At 52.2% G+C, this 23,828-nt stretch overlaps 1 protein-coding gene across 1 annotated transcript in view; it reads left to right on the forward strand.

The window, feature by feature from the left end:
* Positions 1-23,828, forward strand: part of LOC307085679 (receptor-type tyrosine-protein phosphatase F-like) — a 113,468-nt gene that overhangs the window by 59,568 nt on the left and 30,072 nt on the right. The window contains exons 7-16 of the mRNA XM_079750545.1: positions 2,010-2,279; positions 3,375-3,956; positions 4,501-4,637; positions 5,255-5,399; positions 8,100-8,405; positions 10,655-10,848; positions 16,439-16,465; positions 20,570-20,687; positions 21,622-22,200; positions 23,250-23,353. Coding sequence (XP_079606671.1) covers positions 2,010-2,279; positions 3,375-3,956; positions 4,501-4,637; positions 5,255-5,399; positions 8,100-8,405; positions 10,655-10,848; positions 16,439-16,465; positions 20,570-20,687; positions 21,622-22,200; positions 23,250-23,353 — 2,462 coding nt within the window. The remainder of the gene's footprint in view (positions 1-2,009; positions 2,280-3,374; positions 3,957-4,500; positions 4,638-5,254; positions 5,400-8,099; positions 8,406-10,654; positions 10,849-16,438; positions 16,466-20,569; positions 20,688-21,621; positions 22,201-23,249; positions 23,354-23,828) is intronic.

Consider the following 23,828-nt stretch of genomic DNA (forward strand, 5'->3'; position numbering starts at 1 on the left):
CCCCTCAGGGGCCGGTTCGCTCCATCACCTTTTTTTGGATTTGTTGTTGCTTTGCTTTTGTGCTTTTTTGCTCCTCTTCTTTTCTTCCTCTTGCTGTTTCTGTTTTTGTTTTATGTGTGGTGCTCTGCCTTTGAGTGCGCACTGCCACTGCGTTAAAACACAACGCTGTAAGCCAGATGTCCCCGCCCCCCCCGTGGCTGCCATGCTGATCTCAACGTCTCGTGAACATCCCTTTCTACAGATTGTTGTTCTGCCGAGTTCTATTTATAAGAACCCTGTGAACGCTGGATAATGATTGATGGTGGTCGCACGGCTTCGACTCACCAGGGGAAGGTTTTCAACCCGAAAGCACGCCGCAGTCTCTACATTAACAAAATTCATTAAATGCTCACAGAAAACGTAAATGTAATCATGTGGAAGATTCCACTAGTGTAGGTAGCAGGTTACCTTGGTTATAGCCGAGTCCAGGAAGCCACTGCTCTCTCTCTCTGACTACAATCTCAAAGGGTGCTTTTGCAGGGATCTTTTTTTTCTGATTTCATTTCGCCATATAATGAAGGGAATAACAAGCATGGCTGTAATGACGTTCTGTTTCAAATTAGATGAGGGAGGAGGGCGGGAAATAGGAGTCTAAGGGGCTGGGTTAGGGGGAGTCAAATTTAAAAATCCATTTTTTATGGAGACCACTGCAGAGGCTGGGCCAGAGCATTACAGTCAGCAGCCTTTCTGTTCTTTCTTTTCCCCTTTCCCGTCCACCGGAGACACGGCATCGGAGACAGAGCAGTGCATTAGCAGAGACCGGCCGTATGCTTTCTGCAGGGAGGATTCCCTTGCACTGTGATTTGAAATGCACATGATGAGTGCACAGGAGGGCGGTAATAACGGAACCGCTTCTCGTGGAGCTAAAGGTGCCTCCGCGTCACCAAGTCTAGCCCGCTTGCCCAAGGCCTAGAGCCCTATTCTCATTATCGAAGATCCGCTCCGCGATGTTGAAAGCGTAGCACGTTCTCACAGGCCTTACAGTGATGCCACATTCATATTATCAGGTGGAATAGATATTGTCAGATGGTGGTCTTTTTGTTTTTTCACTCCAGATTTCTTCCCTCAAACCACCGACCGAGAAATGTCAAAAGTGTGTAAATAACAGCAGCTATTTACATTCTGCACCTCCCTTTTAAAGAGAAAACAAGTCATATGTAAATGTATGGCCCCCTGTTTATTTTGAGCCGGCTTCTTCTGCATTCAGAACTCCCCGGCTTGGTGCGCTCTTCTCTGCCCATTCCCCGGCGATGTCAAGCGGACTCATTTTGTCTCCATGGGAACCGCTTTTTAATGTCAGCCTATCTGCATATCAGAGCTGCACAAAGGCAGAAGGGAGAGGGAGAGAAAGAGAGAGGGACAGAGACACAGAGTGAGGAAGACGAGCTAGGCAGAAGGAAGAGAGAGGCGGGGAGGAGCAAGGGAGACGGGAGGGAGGGATGGAGGGAGGGAGGGAGGGGAGGAGATAGAGAGAGGGAGAAATCAAACAATGCCTTCTCCGCAGGGTCCCTCAATGATGCAACCCTCGCCACCATTTGACACTCTGACAAAAGAGGTCCAGATATAGTCTGTGGCGAAAGCTGGGCTATTTTTTGATTATATTCCCTTCTGTAGGCCCAGAGGATAAAAAAAACACTGCCCCCCCCCCCCCCCCCCCCCCCGGAAGGTTTTTTTCTTCCCTTTTGGATTTCCAGAGCCGTTCTGTGACAGTCCTATTATTCCCATTGTGCTCGCCCCCTCACATTTCAGACAAAAGTGATCAGTCCTCCATTCTAGGGGATTTCACTACAACGTACTAGCGAGCACCTTGGAATTGACCCAAGTTTATTCATCGAAACACCTTAAAAGAAAATAAGAAAACAACTCACCCACCTGCAACGTTTCCTTCGTTTTCTTCCGCCACACATCGTCCACTCGTACATGCTAACCTCCTCTCTCTCTCCCCCCCCCCCCCCCCCCCCCCCCCTCAGTACGGCGGGTCCCGCCCCGCTTCTCCATCCCGCCCACCAACCACGAGGTGATGCCGGGCGGCAGCGTGAACCTGACGTGCGTGGCGGTGGGTTCGCCCATGCCCTACGTCAAGTGGACCATGGGCTCCGTGGACCTGACCAAGGAGGACGAGATGCCGGTGGGCCGTAACGTGCTGGAGGTCACCAACATCCGCGAGTCGGCCAACTACACCTGCGTGGCCATGTCCTCGCTGGGCATGATCGACGCCACCGCCCAGGTCGTCGTCAAAGGTGAGCGGCGCCCAACCGGAGGCGGGGGGCGGTTTTCCACGTCTGTGTGTGTGTGTGTGTGCGGGTTCGACTAAGTGTGCATGTATGAGTTTGTGCAATGCATGCAGCAGGTATTTGTGTGAGTGTGTGTTTTTTTGTGTGTGTGTGTTGATATCTGTGGTATACAGACGTGTTGTTATGCATGAACCTTTCACTCCACTTGATGTGTGTTGGATGTGTGTGTGTGTGTGTGCACGCGAGCAGTGTGTGTGGGTGGGTCAGTGGGTGCGTGTGTGATCAGCTGTAGCCTGCATATTGATCTGTGCTCCCGATCTGTGCTGATTGACAGCCTGAACATCACGTTGTTTACAGTTTGGGCCTGGCCCCTGGAGACCGCTGGGACGATGGCGACCATGGCCCTTATTTCAGTGTGACTAAATAGGGACCAATTCAGCAATTTCCACCTCACTTTCGCCACATAATAACCTTGGACGGCTCTGAGGACAGGAAATTGAGGTGTTTGAGGAGCATTGAAAGCGTGCGATTATTAGTCAGCACTGCCCTTAGAAACCTTCTTTTCTTATACATAATAATGTTTTGGAGTGGACACTTTTTACTTTTCCCTCTAATAAAGTCTTTTATCGTGGAAGTTCATTGAATTATGGAGCTACTATGGTCATATTTGTTACAAAGAGCAGGGTCAGGGTAGGGTTGATGTTTTAATCCAAACACATCAAACCTTAATGGGCCTCAACTGCTCTGGGGGAATGCGATCCCTGCAGCATATCAACATTTCCAGGGGGCGGCAGTAGCTCAGGAGGTAGCGCGGTTTGTCTAGTTACCGCGAGGTTGCTTGTTCGATCCCCGGCTCCTCCTATCTTGAGTGTCGAGGTGTCCATGAGCAAGGCACCTAACCCGAACTGCTCCTGACGAGCCGGCTGTCGCCTTGCACGGCTCACTCGGCCGTCGGTGTGTGAATGTGTGCATGAGTGTGTGATTGTGAGGCGATATTGTAAAGCGCTCTCGGTGGCCACTGGTTAGAGAAAAAAAGCGCTATATAAATGCAGTCCATTTACCATTTCCTCTCCCTCCTCCTCCTCCTTCTCCCCCCCTTAGCCCTGCCCAAGCCCCCCACCTCGGTCACGGTGACGGAGACCACGGCCACCAGCGTCACACTCACCTGGGACTCGGGCAACCCCGAGCCCGTGTCCTACTACATGATCCAGTACCGCGCCAAGGTGTCAGAGAACGGCTTCCAGGAGGTGGACGGCGTGGCCACCACGCGCTACAGCATCGGCGGCCTCAGCCCCTACTCGGAGTACGAGTTCCGCGTGATGGCGCTCAACAACATCGGCCGCGGGCCGCCCAGCGACCCCGTGGAGACGCGCACGGGCGAGCAGGCGCCCTCGTCGCCGCCGCTGCACGTGCAGGCCCGCATGCTGAGCGCCAGCACCATGCTGGTGCAGTGGGAGCCCCCCGAGGAGCCCAACGGACAGATCAGGGGCTACCGCGTGTACTACAGCTCGGACATGACGGCGCCGCTCAGCGCCTGGCAGAAGCACAACACGGACGACAGCCGCCTCACCACCATCTCGGGCCTGACCACCGACATCACCTACAGCCTGCGGGTGCTGGGCTTCACCTCGGTGGGCGACGGGCCGCCGTCCGACGTGCTGCAGGTCAAGACCCAGCAGGGAGGTGAGCAGCACTGGGGGGGCGCTGTGTGTGTGTGTGTGTGATACACTGTAAGTCAGCATGTGTATGTGTGTGCAATACAAAGGTATTTGTGTGTGTGTGTGTGTCTGTCTTTCTGTCTGTCTGTCTGTGTGACACTGTAAGTCAGCATGTTTATGTGTGTGCAATACAAAGGTATTTGTGTGTGTGTGCGTGTGCGGGCGTGCGTGTGTGTGTGACACTGTAAGTGAGCATGTGTATGTGTGTGCAATACAAAGGTATTTGTGTGTGTGTGTGCGCGCAAAACAAAGGTATTTGTGTGTGTCTCGGTTTCTGTGTGTGCAATACGTAAGTGGCTTCTGTGTGTGTGTGTGTGTGTGTGTGTGGAGGCGCTGTGTGTCAGTATCTGTGTCACAGAGCCACAACAGGTGCTCTCATGCATCTGTCTGGGTCACAGGGCCGTCACCGTTGGGGGGCAGCTGGGTACGGTAATCTCTGCTCTGCCAGGAGCTCACCTCTGTCCCCGACCCCCACCCCCACCCTCTCCCCCGCCCCTGTCTGTGAGCAGTGCCCGCTCAGCCGTCCAGCTTCGAGGCGGAGGCGGAGCTGGATACCCGCATCATGCTGAGCTGGCTGTGGCCCGTTCAGGACCCCATCACCAAGTATGAGCTCCACTACTGGGAGGCCAACTCGGAGAACGACAAGGTAGAAATGCTGTGGCAGGTCTCTGCCTCTCTCTCTGGCTCTCTCTCTCTCTCTCTCTCTCTCGCTCTCTCTCGCTCTCTCTCTCTTTCTCTCTCTCGCTCTCTTCACTGACTTCACTTTCTGTGTTGTTTTTCCCTCTTATTTTAATCACTAACTTTCGGGACTAAAGTTTTGTCAAACAAGTTCTGTAGGTAAATTCTTGCATTTAGCTACTCTGGCTCGCATTTTATAATGACATGTATATGATAAAGTGACCTTGTCTTGGCGAGTATCCAGCAGCAATGCAGCCAGCTCTCTGGCGCACAATAAATAATTAGTGCACTGTCAAAACTAACCTTTGCAAACTGTAGCTCCCCAAGGTCCTTGCTGTTCAGTCACGCCAGCGGTTTGGCCTTTTAATCACGTCTCTCTTTCCTTGTGTATTTTCCAATAAACACAATGTTCAGTGTTTAAAACACATTTTTTGATTAATTTAGAATGTATTCAGTGATGTCATCACTCTGAGAGAAGTGTACTCCCACCTCAAGAACCTCTCTCTCTCTCTCTCTCTCTCTCTCTCTCTCTCTCTCTCTCTCTCTCTCTCTCTCTCTCTCTCTTTCCTCCCGCCCTCGCTGCAGATCCACACGACCTTTGACCCGGCGGGCTCCCACGCCGTGGAGGGCCTCAAACCCGACACCCTGTACCACTTCTCCCTAGCCGCCCGCTCCGAGATGGGCCTGGGCGTGTTCACCCAGCCCATAGAGGCCCGCACGGCCCAGTCCAGTAAGTCCACCCACACAGACCACCCAACAGCTCCCCCTCTTTCCCCCCACCCCTGACCTCAGTCCGCCACGACCTCTAACCTCTAACCTAACACGTCTCTCCTCGTCGCCGTTGTCCCGCTAACCACTGAGCCCAGCGAGGAGGGAGTCCGTTCGGTCGTTGTCAAGGACCCCCCCCCCTCTCCTCTTGCGACTCATGGATGACGATTCTTCGGTTTATTTTTCTTGCGACCTTTTGAACCGGAAGGTTCCAACAGCAATGTTAGGGGAGGGGGATGGGGCACGGGGGGGAACCAATGTCTGCTTCAGTTTGAAACACCCGCCGGCGGTGCCGCAGCTGTCTGCGGCCGCCCTCTCTCAAGGCCCGACGCCTTCCGGTGCTATCGACCAACCCCACCAAGCCCCCCTGCCCTCGTTCTAACTCTAACACTACCCCCACCACCACAACCAAAACCGCCCTCCCTGGCCCTCTGGCACCCGGCCCATCACTCTCAAAGGTACGTTTGATGTTGTCCAGTGTGACCCCAACCCCCCCCTACCCACACCCCCACACCCTGAGCCCCCTCAATCCGCCGCTCACTGCCCCATGCCCCATGCCGTTCTGCCTGGTCATTCTGCACTTCATCTCCCCCTCCTGCCTGGATGTGAAGCCCTAGTCTTTGCTAGGTTTCTATCTTTATATTTGTTTTTTTCCCGTTGTTTCTTATGGAGGCAGGGCAATGAACACGGCCTCTGAAAACATTCATCTTCTTGTTTTGAGCTATCCATGTTTTGCAGAACGTAATCTGTGTAGTCTATTTCAGTGTTTATGCTACAGAACCTTTCTACAGCCGGACCGAAGCATCATAAACACAGTCTGTGTTTACACTCCTAGCATTAATATCAGGGCTGTTTTGCCCGTGAAGGCGTTGAAATTTTTTTTTGTTCTATTTTGTAGTACATGTACCATTGAAAACTAAGTACGCCTTGGTTTTTCACTATTTATGACGCACGCAAACAGCATGGCTGTTTTTACCAAACCCGTAATCAACATGCCAGTTATAAAGAGCGACATGAAATATTTTTCAGCGTTTCTTATCTTCCCAATTTCTCTTTTTGTTTGCCTCCAAGGTGGAGCTATTTCCAGTGCTGTCCTCCTTCTGCGCATAGGCTGTATTTCACTTTGATCTCATGAATTTCTTCTTGTTTGTATTTAATTAATTTATTTTTTATCAGGAGCTTAACATCACGTCTCATTTTAAAACCTTGTTAAAAACCAAAAAACATTGGCCTTTATTGTATTCTCGGCAGGTAGTGGCTGTAGTGATCTCGCTCGCTCGCTCCCTCTCTCGCTCTCTTTTTGTGCGATCTCGCTCGGAGATCTCGCTTGTCAGATGCATTTTTTTGGTCTCGGAAAGGCTAAATAATGCTGCATTGTTCATTGCCTTGCTTATTAGCGAACCAGTTTCATGGGCATGCTACGTAAACAACATTTCGCTCACCACACCCCCTTCCAAGCTATTTCACTTTTTTTTCTCCATTTGTATATTCTTGAACACGTTTTTATTGAGACTGCATGAAACGTTGAATTTCATTTGATTGCTCTTGTGTTTCACCGTGTAGAATTATATGCATATTATTTTGTTGTAGCATCCTGTATTTGATTTGGCTCATTTATTTTCCCTGTTTAACCTCTGGACTGCTGTGAGTTGAGCACTGTAATTGCATTGGCTGTCACTGAGCTGTTTTTTTTATAGTGCAGTGTGAGTTCATTAATTAAAAACATGAAAATCATAGTCCGGCTCTGTTGAGCTTATTGTTTATTTAATTGTAAACTAAACCGAAAAAACAATCTGCAATGGTAAACGATACCAGATATATATCATGGCAGAATCTAAGCCCATGTGTTCATCAGAATTATTTCAGTTTACTATCCCACTGAGCCAAAGACGCAATGTTTTTTTGCGTAACTTCAACTATTTTTGCAATATGTTAGTGAGTTGATAGTTTTTCCTGGTAATGTTTCAAGCTAGCACGCAAGCAGCTTTTTTTTAGCATCTGTTTGATTTTGATAGCAAAAAACGACTGATGAAACACAGAATATTATACAGGGAATATTATATGATGTATTGTTCTGTCAGCTTTAGCAGATTTGTCCTACATCTTTATCAGAGACTGTTTGTCTGCTCAAAAAGAGCCCAATATATATCAGCGCCTCAGCTTTCCCTGAGCCTCTCAAACACTGTTAACGCTTGTAGAAGTTGCCGTATCTACGTGCAAAACGCCAATTAACATCAATCACTAAGCCACTCACATCTATGAACATTTCAAAACTCCTCAGACAAACCACTAGAGGCAGGGAAGCCAGACAGATTTGGAGGAGTAAAAAAAAGACCAGCATGTCCTGGATGGAATTAGTAATATCTTTCGACGCACTTAGACTCGTGCAGACGTAGCGATTACAGCCTCGCACGAATCAACCTCCAGTCCAGAGGTACCCCACCTGATGAGCCCTTTTTAAATTTAATTTCCGTCACTTGGCTCGCCCAGGTTTTGTTTTGTGCCGTAGTCGTGTCGTGTTTTCTTTTCGTTTTTGTTTTTGTTTTTGCTTTTGCTTGATCCGTTCCCCTTCCTCCGTGTGGTTGTGCTTCCTCCCCTCCCCCCCCGCCCGCATCCCCACCTCCTCCTCCTCCTCCTCCACCCCCCCCCCTTCACACTGCAGCGCCGTCCGCCCCGCCCCAGGAGGTGCACCTGGTCAGCCTGACCTCCACCAGTCTCAAGGTGAGTTGGGTGGCGCCGCCCGCCGCCAGCCGCCACGGAGCCATCGTGGGCTACTCCATCAGCTACCAGGCGCCGGCCGGCGAGGACGCGGCGCGCCACGAGGTGCCCGGCATCAGCGCCGACGCCACCAGCCACGTGCTGGAGGAGCTGGAGAAGTGGACCGAGTATCAGGTGTGGGTGAGGGCCCACACGGACGTGGGGCCCGGCCCCGAGAGCGCCGCTGTGCGCATCAAAACCAAGGAGGACGGTGAGTTGGCGGCGAGCCGCCCGCCTCTTTCCTGACCGCCGGCCGCGGAGGTTCTCTCACAAGACCCCCCACGCCTCTCCGTCCGTCTCTCTTTGGGATTTTTCCGCTTTCAAGGGTACGGCCTCGACCGTGTCGTCTCTGGCTCGCTGTGCGGACGTAGGTGTCTCTCTCTGTGTGGACGTAGGTCTCTCTCGCTCTGTGTGGACGTAGGTCTCTCTCTCTGTGTGGACGTAGGTCTCTCTCTCTGTGTGGACGTAGGTCTCTCGCGCTCTGTGTGGACGTAGGTCTCTCTCTGTGTGGACGTAGGTCTCGCTCGCTCTCTGTGTGGACGTAGGTCTCTCTCTCTGTGTGGACGTAGGTCTCTCTCTCTGTGTGGACTTAGGTCTCTCTCTCTGTGTGGACTTAGGTCTCTCTCTCTCTGTGTGGACGTAGGTCTCTCTCTCTCTGTGTGGACGTAGGTCTCTCTCGCTCTGTGGACGTAGGTCTCTCACTCTATGTGGACCTAGGTCTCTCACTCTGTGTGGACGTAGGTCTCTCTCTCTGTGTGGACGTAGATCTCTCTCTGTGGACGTAGGTCTCTCTCTGTGTGGACGTAGGTCTCTCTCTGTGTGGACGTAGGTCTCTCTCTGTGTGGACGTAGGTCTCTCTCGCTCTCTGTGTGGACGTAGGTCTCTCTCTCGCTCTATTTGCGGTCGTAGGTCTCTCTCGCGCTCTCTGTGAGGACGTAGGTCTCTCTCTCTCGCTCTCTGTGAGGACGTAGGTCTCTCTCTCGCTCTCTTTGCGGACGTAGGTCTCTCTCTCGCTCTCTGTGTGGACGTAGGTCTCTCTCTCGCTCTCTGTGAGGACGTAGGTCTCTCTCTCTCTCTCTGTGTGGACGTAGGTCTCTCTCTCTCTCTCTGTGTGGACGTAGGTCTCTCTCTGTGTGGACGTAGGTCTCTCTCTCGCTCTCTGTGTGGACGTAGGTCTCTCTCTCTCGCTCTCTGTGTGGACGTAGGTCTCTCTCTGGCTCTCTGTGAGGACGTAGGCCTGTCTGTCTCTGTGAGGAAGTAGGTCTCTCTCTGGCTCTCTGTGAGGACGTAGGCCTGTCTGTCTCTGTGAGGAAGTAGGTCTCTCTCTGGCTCTCTGTGAGGACGTAGGTCTCTCTCTCTCTTGCTCTCTGCTCTGTGTCCATCAGGGTTCATGATGATGTGTTGGCAGAGGTGGCTTTTATCTCATTTGTTTTGGGGTTTTCTTTTCCACTCCTTGGCAGATGTCTCACTGGCTGCCTGTCCTCCTGTGTCTGTCTGTCTGTCAGCTTTTTCCCCCTTGCCAAGGCTTTTAACACAGCGATCAGACGAAGGGAAAATGGAACATAACTACATTTTTCCCTCTTTTGTTTTCCTTCATTTTCTGTATTCTCTTTCTACCTCCTCTTCTTTTCCTTTTGTGTGCGGTGTGAAGGAGAGGGTTAGTCATCCATAATTAATGCTTTTTTTTTAATGTTTTAATATATATTGAGGCATTGAGTCCAATGCTTCTGTGTGTGTGTGTATATATATATATATATCTATGCACACACATTTGTCTCAATGCGGGTGGATTTGGGTAGGCCTTCAGACAGCTAGACCGCATGCTCTCCTCCTGCTTGGGGCGGGAGTGGTCCAGACCAGACTTTTATGGTCTGTAACGCTGAAATATGCCGGAGACCCGTAGTCAACGCCAAGCCTCCTACCGAGAAAGCCACTCTGCCCCAAAAAAAAACCTAAAGAAAACCCAGAAGGAAGTTAAGGAAGAGAAGGGGGAAAATGCTGAAGTCGTAACGTCGATGGTTCTTGGCGCCACATCACAAAACCACAGTTAGCTGAGGGAGAGACAAATCGCTGGCTCAGCCCGGTTTGACTTTCCCCCCCCCCCCTCTTCCCCGTTTTCCCTGGTTCTTCTTTCTTCTCTCCTCCCTTCACCTCATCTCGCTCCCTCTGTGTTCCTCTATCCCCCCGTCCTTCCATCGTTTGTATCCCTTCATCTCCCTCTCTCTGTCTCTCGTGCTCTCTCTCCTTCTCTCCCTCCCCCGTCCTTTCTAATTTGTGTCATCCTGAAATCGGTCTCCCTCGACTCCGTTTTTCATTCCCGTGTGCTGCTACATCTTCTAAATCGTTCCTTCACGTTCTGTCTAAACAAGATCAACCTCTACCCACCCTCTTCCCCTACCACCCCCATCTCTCCCTCTCTCTCCCCGCCCCCCCTGTCTCCCTTCTCTCTCACCCCCTCAGTGCCCGGGGCTCCCCCCAAGAAGCTGGAGGTGACGGCGGTGAACTCGACGGCCATCCGCGTCACCTGGAAGCCCCCCATGCAGGGCAAGCAGCACGGGCAGATCCGGGGGTACCAGGTCATCTTCTCGCGCCTGGAGAACGACGAGCCGCGTGGCCAGCCCAACATCATGGACGTGTCCCTCCCTGAAGCCCAGGTACAGAGAGCAGTCCGGGGCCCGGCCTCAGAGCCCCCACCCTAGGGGTTCGATTCTCTCTCTCTCTCTCTCTCTCTCTCTCTCTCTCTCTCTCTCTCTCTCTCTCTCTCTCTCTCTCTCTCTCTCTCTCTCTCTCTCTCTCTCTCTCTCTCTCTCTCTCTCTCTCCCCCCCAACCTCCTCCTCCAGGTAGGGCACACGGACCGTGTCCGATTCATCACAGTGTCTCAGTCATCCCTGTGTCAACACACCCTCCCCTTCTGTTCCTATTCCCACCTCCTCTCTGAGTCCTGCCCCGCACCCACCCACTCTCTCTCTCTTTCTCTCTCTCTCTCTGTCACTCTTTCTCTCTCTCTCTCTCCCCCGCTGCACATTTTCTTACACTGCCCTCGGTGGCATCCCCGGCTCCTCTTCTGCCGTGGATTAGCGGCTGTAACAAGCTCCCTGTAAGCGCTAATAGCTGTTAAATATTTTATGGATGTGGTTACATCAGTAGGAGGAAGGGGGCAGGCTGTGGGGCTGAGTACCTCTCCCCATGCTTTATATCATTATTTCTATTTTTTTTGTTGCGCCACCGACGACATATGCACTGCCTTGTTACCCCCCCTGTTTATAAATTACAACTTATTTTCCCCCTGCGTCGCCCTTTGCACATCAATGCGAGGGGAGCTCAGGAATCGCCCCAAAGCGCCCCGCGCCACGTAGCACCACCGATGCAAGATGGATGAGAGATTGTAATCCTTAAGAGGGGATTCAGAGAATCATGAATATCTTAAAAACCGAAAACCTTTCTCAGTGCCTGCCGTTCTCCCTCGCCCGTTTCCCCGGCTTAGTGCAACCCAAGCCACGGGGCGTCAATTACCAGGCCTCCTCTGGATTGTTTTTGCCCGGGAGAACCACTATTTTTGCGTGAACACGCGCTCAATTGCCCCGCCACCCACCCCCAACGCCCAATCAGAAGCATATCATCCCAACATGTAAGAACCCCCCCCCCCCCCCGGCCCGAGAACCACGGGCCAACAACCATCTCCACAGGCCGCCGAACACGTTCCTGTCGGGCCGGGGGGGTGGGGGGCGTTGGAGGGGGAACCTGCAGCGGTGTGCCGGTTGAGTTCCCGGGCGGTCCCGGCTTCTCTGCTGTGCCCTTCGGTGACACAATTAACCCTCGTTTGCCTCTGAAAACACGCCGCTGTGTTCGACACACACACACAGACACACACACACACACACACACACACACACACACACACACACACACACACACACAGAGACAGTATCGAGACGCTGGTGCTCTGAAAGTCACCTTTAAACAGGGCAGGAGGCGCACTCCAAACCAGATAAAGCCGGCACGCCCTGCATAGATACCATCGCTTGCGCTACGGCCCTAAACGAATAATGAATGGCTGTGTGTGTGTCTCTCCCCGATAAGATGACACATTATGAGCATAATAGTGAGACCGGACCCCAGTGCGCCCCGAAAACAGGCAGGACAAAAAAACGCTCTGACCAATGAGTACCGGCCAAGCCTCCCCCCCAGCCCCTAACCCCCTCCTCCGTCACTTCTTCCCACACACCTGGCAAAACAAGTGCGCCCTTCCACTCCCGTTCATCAGCCCGACCAAAACTGGAGGTCTCTCGCCCCTGGCAGGCTCCTCAGACAGCTGTGTTGTGGCCCGCCCCCCCCCCACCCCCGGGCGTCGTGGCGCTCAGGACAAGGTCCCCTTGGTCTGCGCGGAGACAACACAACAATGGCACCCTATCTTCTCCGGAGCACCCTACTCGCCACGCCGGCTAACTGCGCCGCGGACCACCCGGGGGGTCGGTCTTGTCCAAAGGGAGAAATTTGAAAGCGCGATGCCGAGGTGAACTGAGCATGACCCGGCCGTCTGTAAACACGGTACCTCTCGCCACGACTCATTTGCGCCTGGCCGTGCTGACATAACAAAAAAACAAACAAAAAAGGCGTGAGAGACCGAGTACGGGCTGGAGCAGTATCGAGACGCCCCTACTCACCTTGGCCTCACTCCGCCTCGCCGAAACCAGAGTTTGCTCACTCCTCCCTCCCTCCCTCCCTCCCTCCCTCCCTCCCTCCCTCCTCACGACATTCCCCCAGCCGGGATAATTACCAGAGGCTTGCGTGCGGGTCGGTTACCCTCGATTGAGTCATCTCCACAGATTAGTTTTGTGTGCGGCGACGGCGACGCTGCCAAACCTGCGAGGACCTGCACCCGGACGTCATTAAGGACCGCACAGCGCCGAGTGGCCCCACCCCCCCAAATTCCACGCACGCCCCACTGCCTCCCTCACAAGCCTTCCCCTTTCACCTCTCGCACGGCTTGCCTGTTCACATACCGCAGGCAAAGCCTCGCTGGGCATGGAGAGAATAAAACCAACAACAACAAGAACGCCGGAACAATGGGGCCAACGTGAGCCGACCCGCGCACCCTCCTAGCTGGTGTGTGTGTGTGTGCGTGCGTGCGTGCGTGCGTGCGTGCGTGCAAGGCTCGACACGGGCTCGAGTAACTCAAACAACCGATGACAAAAAAACAACACAAGACTTAAGAAAAAGAAATGCAAGACAAAGAAAGTTTACCACGGTTGTGGTAACAAATCTAAATATCCTCCTCCTTTTTTCATTTTTAAGGGTGCTGCGAAATCAGTGTCGCTTGTTGTCAGCTCCACCACACACAGTTGGACTGCCAGGAAAGGAGGGGAAAAAGCAGACCTGTAGCCCACTCCCACCTCAGCCTTCAATCTTTAATCACATATCTGAGCCGACTGATTGGACTTGAGATGCTTGTTGAAACCACTCTCAACTCCCCTCTCACCTTTCCCTACTCTTTTTTTCATTTTTCTCCTGTTTTCTCCCCTCACTATACATCTCATTTTTCTCAATCGATCCATCTGTATCGTCCGTCCATCGGTCTATCCATCGGCCTATCCACCTGAATCGATCCATACCTCTAGATGTGTCTCTGTCTATGTAATTTTTGTGTATCCATCCAGCCTCACAGGATGAGCCCACTAGCCCGGTAGCTAGCTGGCGCGCACCACCGATAGCGGTAGCTCGCCGAGTGCTCACCCGCGTGTGGGCGGGCTTTTAAGCTGCTCTTTTCCGCTTCAAGTGGGTGCCCACACAGCGGCCTCATTTCCACGGCTAAATTTAACTTTGAGGTCGTCGACAGCCCTGACGTTCCTCATCCTCCTCCCCAACCATATCGCTATCAGCACAAATTAGCCACAATCCTAAGTGGCCGACAGGCGCCACGCGGCCAGGCCTCTGCTTCCGCTCGGAGGACGCCCCCCCCCCTTCAGTTTTCTGCATGTTTTTCCTTGGAAAGTGCTGAAACCGTTGGCCAGGGCTCAGAAGGTATTAGCCTTTAACCCGGGCGCTTTCCACCCCAAGTTTTCCTGGCATTTCTTTTTTTTTTCCACCATTTTCTCCAGGTTCATTTTATTTGACCACTCATGCGATATACATATATTTCTCTGTGTGTGTACTTATGGGAAGGCGCACTCGTGGGCAGTGTGCCTACGTGTCCTATCTGTGGCGGAGTGTGCCTGGGCCTGTGTGTGTTTAAGAACAAGCCAGGCAATGCCTCACTGCCTCTGCGGCCTCGGCTGAGCGGGGAACGGAAAGAAGAGGGGGAGAGAAAAATGGAGGACGAGGAGCCCCTCAGACGGCTTCACTCCATCAATCCTGACAGCTCTCTCTTCCACATCACTCCATCCCCCGTGCGCTTGTTCTCTTTTTCCCCCCCCCGCTCAGCCCAGGCGGCCCCATGACATCGCATTTGCATTCACAAGTCTGCAAATAACAGTCCTCGTGTTTTCCCACCACAACAAAGGCCACCAGCACCGGCGCCGCATTGGCAAACCCCCCACCTCCGGAACATAAATCGGTACCGGCAATTTTTTATTTTTTGACGCCTCCCAAAACGATTCCGTTGTAAACAGGGGGATGCTTGATGGAGAGATAACTGGAGAGGAGCCTAGCGCACCCGTAATGTGTTCACTCCTCGACCGAGGACAGTGCGAACGGAGTCAATGGTAAACAAATTAGGCAATTAGGCACGTCGCAAACTGTTATTCATGGCGTTAAGGAGCAGCTGTTTTTAAATGGAGCTCTTCATTGTGATCACCGCCACGTCAGGGGGGGGGAAACGCGTGGCCACGGATTCTCTGATGAGGGGGAGCGCGCAAACACAGACACACACACGCACGCACACACACACACACACACACACACACACACTGCTGTGGAGGACTTCAGGAACCCCGGGCCCCTTCGGCTGAACAAGACATAAACACACACATCCAGCAGGGGGCGCTGTTTCTATTCAGGAAAGAAATGCAAAGGAGAAGAAGAAGGCGCACAGCCTCGTCTGATCGCGGACGCCGAGCACGGCGGCGTCTCCCTCGAAAGGCGGAGCGAGACAAACCCCAGGGAGGACGCAGCGCTGCCGGGTCACGGACTTATCTCGGGAGTGTTTCCGCGTTGTCCATCACCCCCACACACAAAACAAGTAAACAAAAGGCGGGGCACACAAGCACGCCCTGGAAACCACGTGCATAATTCACATCGGAAGGTCGTTCACTCATTTATTCACAAAGGGCTTTCTCCGTTAGAAGACTCGTAAACATCGGAGCGGGTGACAGCCGAGTCACTTAGCAGCGGAACGGAGACGAGACAGTCCCCACGTCTCCCTCATCCAGTCCCCTCGGCCCAAGCCCCCCAAGCCCCCCCTGGTGGGTGTGGTGGTGTGTGGGGGGGGGGGGGGGGGGACAGTGTTTGGTTCTGCACGGATGTCGCTTGATGTCACGAGTCCAACGTAGCGGCACTGGTAATAGGATTTCACGCTCGGCGCCGCAGAAACTCTCTGCAACAGGAAAATGGGCTTCCCACCGCCCCCCAGGAATGGCTCAGGGGCGGGCCCGCGGACCAGGCCAGGGCTGGGAAAATATACACAGTGAAATATGGATGGAGGGCTCTGTCTTCCCCCATGGTTTGTTAGTATTTTATTTTGCGAGAGGACGGTGAATCTTTTTCGGGAGAGTCCACTTCGGGGAGTTTCTGCTTGGCTCTCGGCGTGGGGTGGTGAGGGAGGGAAATGGAGTTGCTAGATTTGGAGGAAAAAAAAAAAACAAGGCAGTGCATGGTGTATTCAAAACGAAATCTACAAATCAATCGCGAAAAATACCGTCAAAGAGTTTACAGCCCCCACGACCTGTTTTCACAATTTAGTCTGTTTAAACACAAATAGCCTCCTTTATTCATTCCCTTTTTTTCTCTCTCTCTCTCTCTCTCTCTCTCTCTCTCTCTCTCTCTCTCTCTCTCTCTCTCTCTCTCTCTCTCTATCCCCCTTCCCCCTACGCTCTGCACCATGAGTGTGTTGACACCTGTGTTCATTCATCTGCTTCCCTGCGAAAAAAAAGAAAACTGTGTTTTTTCTTTTTTTGCCTACTCCCCCCCCCCCCCCCCCCCCCCCCCCCCCCCCATCACAACGGCTCCCGCCGTGATGTCGTCTGTGACTCATTTCGTTCTCCCGTTCTGTGTGTCCTGTGTGTGTCTCCGTCCCTCTCCCCCATCAGTGGAATATTGAGGAGTCCACGGAGCATGTGAGTAACTCTCATGCGTGTGCTGCTGGGATGCTGCTGCTGTCAGCCAGGCTCTTCCTCCCTCACTCTCTCCCTCCCTCCCGCAGAGTGGGAGATGAGCATCTGTATGTGTGTGTGTGTTGGGGGGGGGGGGGGTGTTTGCGCGCTCTATCTGTCTCTCTGTGTGTGTGCTCGCAGACGTGTGGCAAAAAAATCGGTGCATCGTGTGACCTCGGATTTGATCTGGGGGGTTTGTTTGTGTGTGTGTTTGTTGGTGTGTGCGTTAATACTAACAATGTCAAATTATATATGTATTAATGTTATAACATTGTTGCTAGTCAATTTAATGTATAATAAAATAATAAAAATACATTTGTATGAAGGATCCTTGCAACTAGAGATGGCTCCCTTCCTCTCTCCATTTGCAAGCCGTTAAGTGAGTTACTTCTTCATGGTGTAGATTCCTTTAGTGGTCTTGCATCCTTGCAGGATGTCCACTTCCCCCCATGGTCTAGTGCAAACGAACTTGGTCTCTCCCGCTATGGCTGGCCTCAGCCATGGCCAAACCTTTCCTCTCCGATATGGCCTCACCCCTCGTTTGGTTCCTCTGTGGTTACCGCCCAAGAGGAGAAAGTTTCCCTAGAAGAATCATGTTCACACATTGACTCATTAAAGAGGCTTGGTATATCGCCAACCGTGTATTCCTAGTATCTTGCTCCATTTAATGGAGAAGGAAGGCCAAGAGCGTAAAACAAACCTGTGAATAAACATAGGACGCTGTGTACTAAACTACACTAAATATCTGAATAAACTGCTCCCGAAGACTGTTGAACTAGAGGGGATACGATCGGGAGGGCGGGAAAAAGACCACATCGGAGGACATCCCCACTCAATGGTGCAATGACGTAATGGTGGTAGCACCACGCACCTGCTGTTTCCGATGCCCCCCTCCCCCCCACCTGTCACTAAAGGGGAGGAGCCGGCGTCTCGTTGTCTCCTCCGGTTGCCATCAGCCTTTCATGTTGCGCCCGTCTGGCCGGATGTCGTTCTCGCCGTCGCCGGCACAATGGCGGTGGCGGCGGCACAACGCCGGCTGTCAGGCGGCCCACTTTGTTATGGCTTATTACCTCGCAGACGGGTCGCAGATGCACAGACACACACGCTTGCATGGCCCCTATCGGAACGATTCAATGGGAGTCTGTCAGGTCGTCACAGGAAAGCTTTCAGCGTCTGAGAGGAGATGTGAGAGAAGTGTCTGAGTGGGGGGGGTTTGTGACCTTACACAGCCGTCATTTGGATTCCATTAATAATGCACCGCTTATAATAATGTAAAGACCAGCCATAGACGGAAAGCCTTTGATATTATGACTTCGGTTTCATATGGAGATTTGCGGGCAGCCGTCATTTCGTCGTTGTTCTTCATTTGTAATTCGAAGGGAATTTGCCATGTTGAAAACCTTTTCAGCATGCACGTGGGCGCAGCCTGTTGTCGGTAATGAATGAATCAAACAAAATGTGTAGCCCATGTTTAACTTATAGCGTAATAGGCCTTTTATTTATTTAGGCAAAACGTTATGGGACGGAAAACACAGACCAGCTAAAATATTAAAAGGGCAAAATAAGGGTTTAATAAAGCATGTGTCTTAATTTTTAAATGCCTGAGAATTCAATGTGCATGTTATGTAGATCGAAAAGTCTACCCAACAAGAATAGCAGAGAACAAGATAATCTTAAAGAATCACGTAGCATTTTGTCTGAGGGGCTATAATGTCATCAAAGCATAGGCAGTATCGAACTTTGACGTAATGATTAGGGCGGCGTGCAAGAAATAGCTGATGGCAAGAAATGAAGAAGCAGAATTTAACTAACCCGCCCACAAATCCGACGCATATTGTAAATACCGAAGAAAGGCTGACATCTTGGCTGTAGTCGGGTCACGTGGGCCAATTACTGATCAGACACACACACACACACACACACACACACACACACACACACACACACACACACACACACACACACACACACACACACACACGCCTCCTCCTACCCCAGTGTTGATGCTGATTAACACTTGACAGACATGGCGTTCAGATGCAGGCATCTGTTCGCCCGCACCTTGTTGTTTCTTGCGCTGCCACGTTGAGAAGCTCCGCGCGCCGTGTGCCAAACCAGCGCCTCACTGCTAGCACCTATGAGCATCTGAGCGCGTTCGCTCGGCCTCGCCACCCACAGCATATTTTACACCCGCTATATGTAATACCTGAGGCAGGTCATTTCTTTGTCATGTTCTTTCCTCGCGCTAAAGCTATTCGTTATCTTGGTTGAGGAGAGGCACGTGCCGCAGAGAAAAATTATAATAAATGACATGAACATAATTACATTCAAAGTATCCCCCCCCAACCCCATAGTTCGAGTTTTCACTACACAAGCGTTGATAGCTAGCATGGAGACGGAGAAGGGAATCCATTTCAGTGACAGTTGGACTGGATAATCTCAGTAATGCCTTTTGGTGCCGCTCTAAGCATTTGCTCCCAAGGAAACTTTAAAGCCCTGCCTTTTTTCATTTTTTTCTTTCGTTCCTCTTTTTCCTTTCTTTCCACCGTCACGCTGGGCCCAGCGCGACCTTCCTACAAACCCTGCCGAGGGAGCGTTTGAGGGACAGGGGGGAGGGGGGATGGAGGTGTCGTTGGGTAGACTGGGACTCAGGCGCATGTCGCTGTTGAGACTGTGGAAGCCATTTTGCCCGATTAAAGTAATGAGTCTTCCTCGATAAAGTTTAAACGCGACACAGAGGAGCAGCGCCTGGCTTAAAGGAAGGATGGCCGGTTGAACAATATAAGGGTATATGTGTATATTGTAGGGACGATTTAAAAATACGCTGAGCTGGACGAGGAAGCGAATGCGTCATAAGCAGGGGAAACTGCATGAGGGCCCGAGTAAAGTACACTGAGTTTGAGTTGGGTGTTGCACAAATTGCAACAGAACGCTTGTAGGCATCTTGAGTGTTTGTCCTCTCTGTGGCCCCAGTAAGACAACTCGGGCATGTGTGTACACGCCTGGGGCAGTCATTTGTTCTCTGTTCTCAGTGTGTGTGTGTGTGTGTGTGTGTGTGTGTGTGTGTGTGTGTGAGCTTTGGTATGTGTGTGAGCATTTATGTTTACCCTGGTGTGTATGTGTGTTGATTGTGCTTGTATGAATCTGTGTGTCTGTCTCTGTGTGTGTGTTTAGGGTTGTGTGTGTGTGTGTGGGCGGGTGCGTCTTTGTTTACGTTGAAGCGGATCAATGTGTGTGGGATGGAGTGTGCACTGGGGTGTGTGTGTCGCGTCCATCGTGGCTGCAGTCCGTGTTAGTGAGTGCTCGTTCTGCAGCCAGTCACTCTGTGTGTTCTGAACTATCGTGTGCGGTTTGCTGTTAATTCAATGCTGTCCACTTGTCCCACCTGGCTGTGTCTCTGTTCCTGTCTACCCATTCGGATCACCCACTCAAGTATCCCTGATACTGTTAAAGACCGTTGATTGGATACGAATCAAATCCAAAAGGAAACAAGAGAGATGATAGATTTCACGTCTTTCCATCCGTTTCGTGTCAAATTGCTTAGCGCACGGCGGCCATATTTGCACCAAAGAAACCTGGGGCAACATGTCATGCTCAGCCAAGCGGTAGACAGCAACACTGACACACTGGTGCTGTTCTGGTTCAACCTGTTGGGTTGTTGGTTTAATGGGTTCAGTGTGTGCCTTGTGTTCGGGCAAAAGGGCTATTTTTTCTTTTTTTGGACCAAGAGAAGAAAGAAATGCTCCTTCTCAGGCTTGGGGGGGTGGGGGGGGGAGTCTAAAAAGTCCTTCTCCATTGAAGCACCTCCATTATGTAATTGAGCATTGAACACAGAAATTGATTGAATCTGCAGGTGGATGGAGAAGGGGGTGTGTCCTAACGTTGTGTTCTGCGGTTTGGATTTTGCGGCGTGTGTGTGTGTGTGCGCGTGTGTGTCCTCTTCACGCGGGATTAAGTGCTTGTGTGTGATGGGTCGGCTCTAACAAACCCGAGGCGCCGTCTCTCCCTCCGTCACGAGGCTCTCTGCTAACTGTGTTTCGGGGTGGTTTCTCTGCTGCGTGTTTGAAGGAGGCCATCATCGGGGGGCTGCACGCGGAGACCACCTACTCGGTCACGGTGGCGGCGTACACCACCAAGGGGGACGGAGCCCGCAGCAAGGCCAAGGTCATCACCACCACCGGGGCGGGTAAGAGCTCAATCTCAAGGCCACCGCCCGCATCGCATGTAGGACAGCACTGGACGACACACACCCACTCAGCTGTCCCCTCACCATTACGCCCTGTGGACGCAGGTACAGGTCCCTGTTGTGAAGGAGGGCTCGCTATGGCGAAAGCCTGGTGCCATAGCAGCCCTCAACAATAGGCCAAGAGAGAATAGCACTCCGGTCCCAATCTGTCTATGTATCCTGTCTGCGTGTTGTTGTTGTTGTGTTTGTTGTCCATCTGTTTTTAACTGTCGGCCTGCGGCCCATGTGTTTGTGACGTGACAAAGAATTTCCGGTTGGGGAGAATAAAGTCTAAAGCTCGCCACGGGACGGGGCGCCTTAACCACCAGTCAACCATGGGTGTTCCCCCCTTTTTTGGCACCAATTAAGGGGTGATGGCTTCATGGGGACTTAAAGGCGACATATTATACCACCAGGTGTGAGTGTGACTAGCCATTACAAGCCGTTTTGAAAAGGTGCAGCTTCTGACATCACAGGTGGGCTTGTCCACCTAGATGTGTGCTGGATAGATCGGTCTACCGGCCTACCCAGCAAACGTTGCTCATCTATCCGTCACACATCTAGAAGAACACGCCCACCTGTGGTGTCACAAGAGACCAATTTTCAAAACGGCTTGTGACGGCTAATCACACTCACACCTGGTCGCATGCCATGGGACCTTTAACCCATTTGTACCGGCTGCTGTGCGGCGCAAAATTGTATCTAGTAGATACAATGTTGCTCCGCGCAGCCGGTACAAATGGGTTAATGGTAAACACGTATTGATGCACAATCCGGTCTTAAAGGTAAACACGCACAGATGCGTGATCCGGTCTGAATGGGTTAAGGGGTGATGGCTGCATGGAAACGTAACCACTCCCCCCCGCCCCCCTGTCTCCCTTCCCCCGCTCCGCAGTGCCAGGCAAGCCCACCATGATGATCAGCACCACCATCGGCAACACGGCCCTGATCCAGTGGCAGCCGCCCAAGGACATGGTGGGCGAGCTGATGGGCTACCTGCTGCAGTACAAGCGCACGGAGGACGAGGCCTTCACGTCGCGCGAGCTGCGCAGCCTGGACGACCACTACACGGTGACGGGGCTGCACAAGGGCGCCACCTACGTCTTCCGCCTCAGCGCCAAGAACCGCGCCGGCGCCGGCGAGGCCTACGTCAAGGAGATCGGCACGCAGGAGGACACGCCCTCGGGCTTCCCGCTCAACCTGCGCGTGACGGGCCTCACCACCACCAGCACCCAGCTGGCCTGGGAGCCCCCGGCGCTGGCGGAGCGCAACGGGCGCATCACGCAGTACACGGTGGTGTACCGCGACATCAACAGCCAGCAGAACACCACCAACCGCACGGGGGACACCCGCATGACCATCCAGGGGCTGAAGCCCGACACCACCTACGACATCCGCGTGCAGGCCTTCACCAGCAAGGGCGCCGGTCCCATCAGCCCCAGCATCCAGAGCCGGACCATGTCCACCTCCCCGGGTAGGACTCTGAGGGGGGGGGGGGGATCATAAGTGTACACTGTGTCCTCAAACACCGCCGAACTATCGGGCACCGGGTTGTTTTTTCGCTCGCTGGCAATCGGTCGCACCGTTGATTATTAACCTACTATTGATTTCGTTTTGTTTTTCTCACGCAATCACGCGCCTACACGGACACACAGTCACACTGAGAGTGACACGCACGCACACACACACACACACACATACACGTGAGCGGGCGCATGATGACGACATGAAATCGTAAAAGGATGCCCGTGTATGCACATGCTTGTATACAAGTCCGGTCAGGAGTGCGGGCGTCTTTCAGTCCATCCGTGTTCACGTCACGGCCCCCTCCGGCTGATGGTGGGCTACACATGACGCCGCCTTCCCGCCGAGCCATGCCTTCCTTCCCCCACGTAATCCCCACCTTATTTTCTCCGTACACCTCAGCGGTGCGTTATTGATTCAGAGAACACTAATCTCATTACGTGCTGCAACCACAATGCGGCTCCAACAACACACACACACGCACAGTAACACAAACAAACACACACTTCGGGCACAGCGTGCGTCCCCTCCTGCGTTTGAGGCAGCGTATTAACATGCACGTGTTGATGGCAACAGTCACTAGGTGCACACAAGGTGTTTCTATGTTTGTGCAGCCCCTCCCCTTCCCGTTTCTACATTTCACACTAATCGTACAGGCAATTGCCTGCTGCATGTTGTAGCAGCAGGGGGCGGGGGGAGGGAGGGTGTATAATTAGATGGAACAGTCCTGGGAGGGATGAAAGGTATTACCAAGCGATTGGTAACCGAGCATGAACGAGAATGGCGGTGTTTTTTTTGCACACATCCACCCGGCTTTCACCCACCCCAAGGCCAGGGACGTTTGGCCTTCAGGTAACGCCACGGACTGCGTTCAGAGCATTAGCGCCGCTTGGTCGTGTCCAATTCAATTAGGCGGCTTAGCAAAAAAGATTACAGTTTTTGCATTGTGGAGAGATGTCATGCTTGAGATGTTAATCGGAGCCCTCTTCATTCCGACAGCGTTCGCCACGAGCTTTGGTGTGAAAGCCGTCATGAAAACCTCTGTGCTCCTCACCTGGGAAGTGCCGGAAAACTACAAATCCCAAGTCCATCAGCCTTTCAAGGTAAGGTGAACACACGGGGCAATGAGCCAATTAGCACTTGTAATGATTGTTGAAAAGTCTATTCCCTTGGCAAATCCACCACATGCACACCGTATAACCACACATAATATCCACTGGAAATGTGGTAAGGGGGTTTCATTTGGTGATTATTAGTATTCTATAGCATGAGTAAATAAATTGACGTGAGCTATGTGCTAATTTTCTGAATGGATTGAATGTTTATTAATCCATTTAAGCAACTTACGCAAAGAGTAGCCTTTCCATAAGAGTCTGTTGATCTGTCATGATGCCAAAAGCTCCTAATCATCGCCATCGGGTCAGATTCCCTGCAAAATGCGATGCAATAATTGAAGGCTGGGAGACATATGGAAAGGCTACAGTACATAACCACAATTACTGGAACATTACCAGATTGCCCAACATCTGTTTTTCCTGAACCGCTGATGTGTTTCTCACATTTCTCTTCATAAAGAAT

This window comes from Pollachius pollachius (assembly GCF_949987615.1).
Source record: "Pollachius pollachius genome assembly, chromosome: 14".
Taxonomy (NCBI): domain Eukaryota; kingdom Metazoa; phylum Chordata; class Actinopteri; order Gadiformes; family Gadidae; genus Pollachius; species Pollachius pollachius.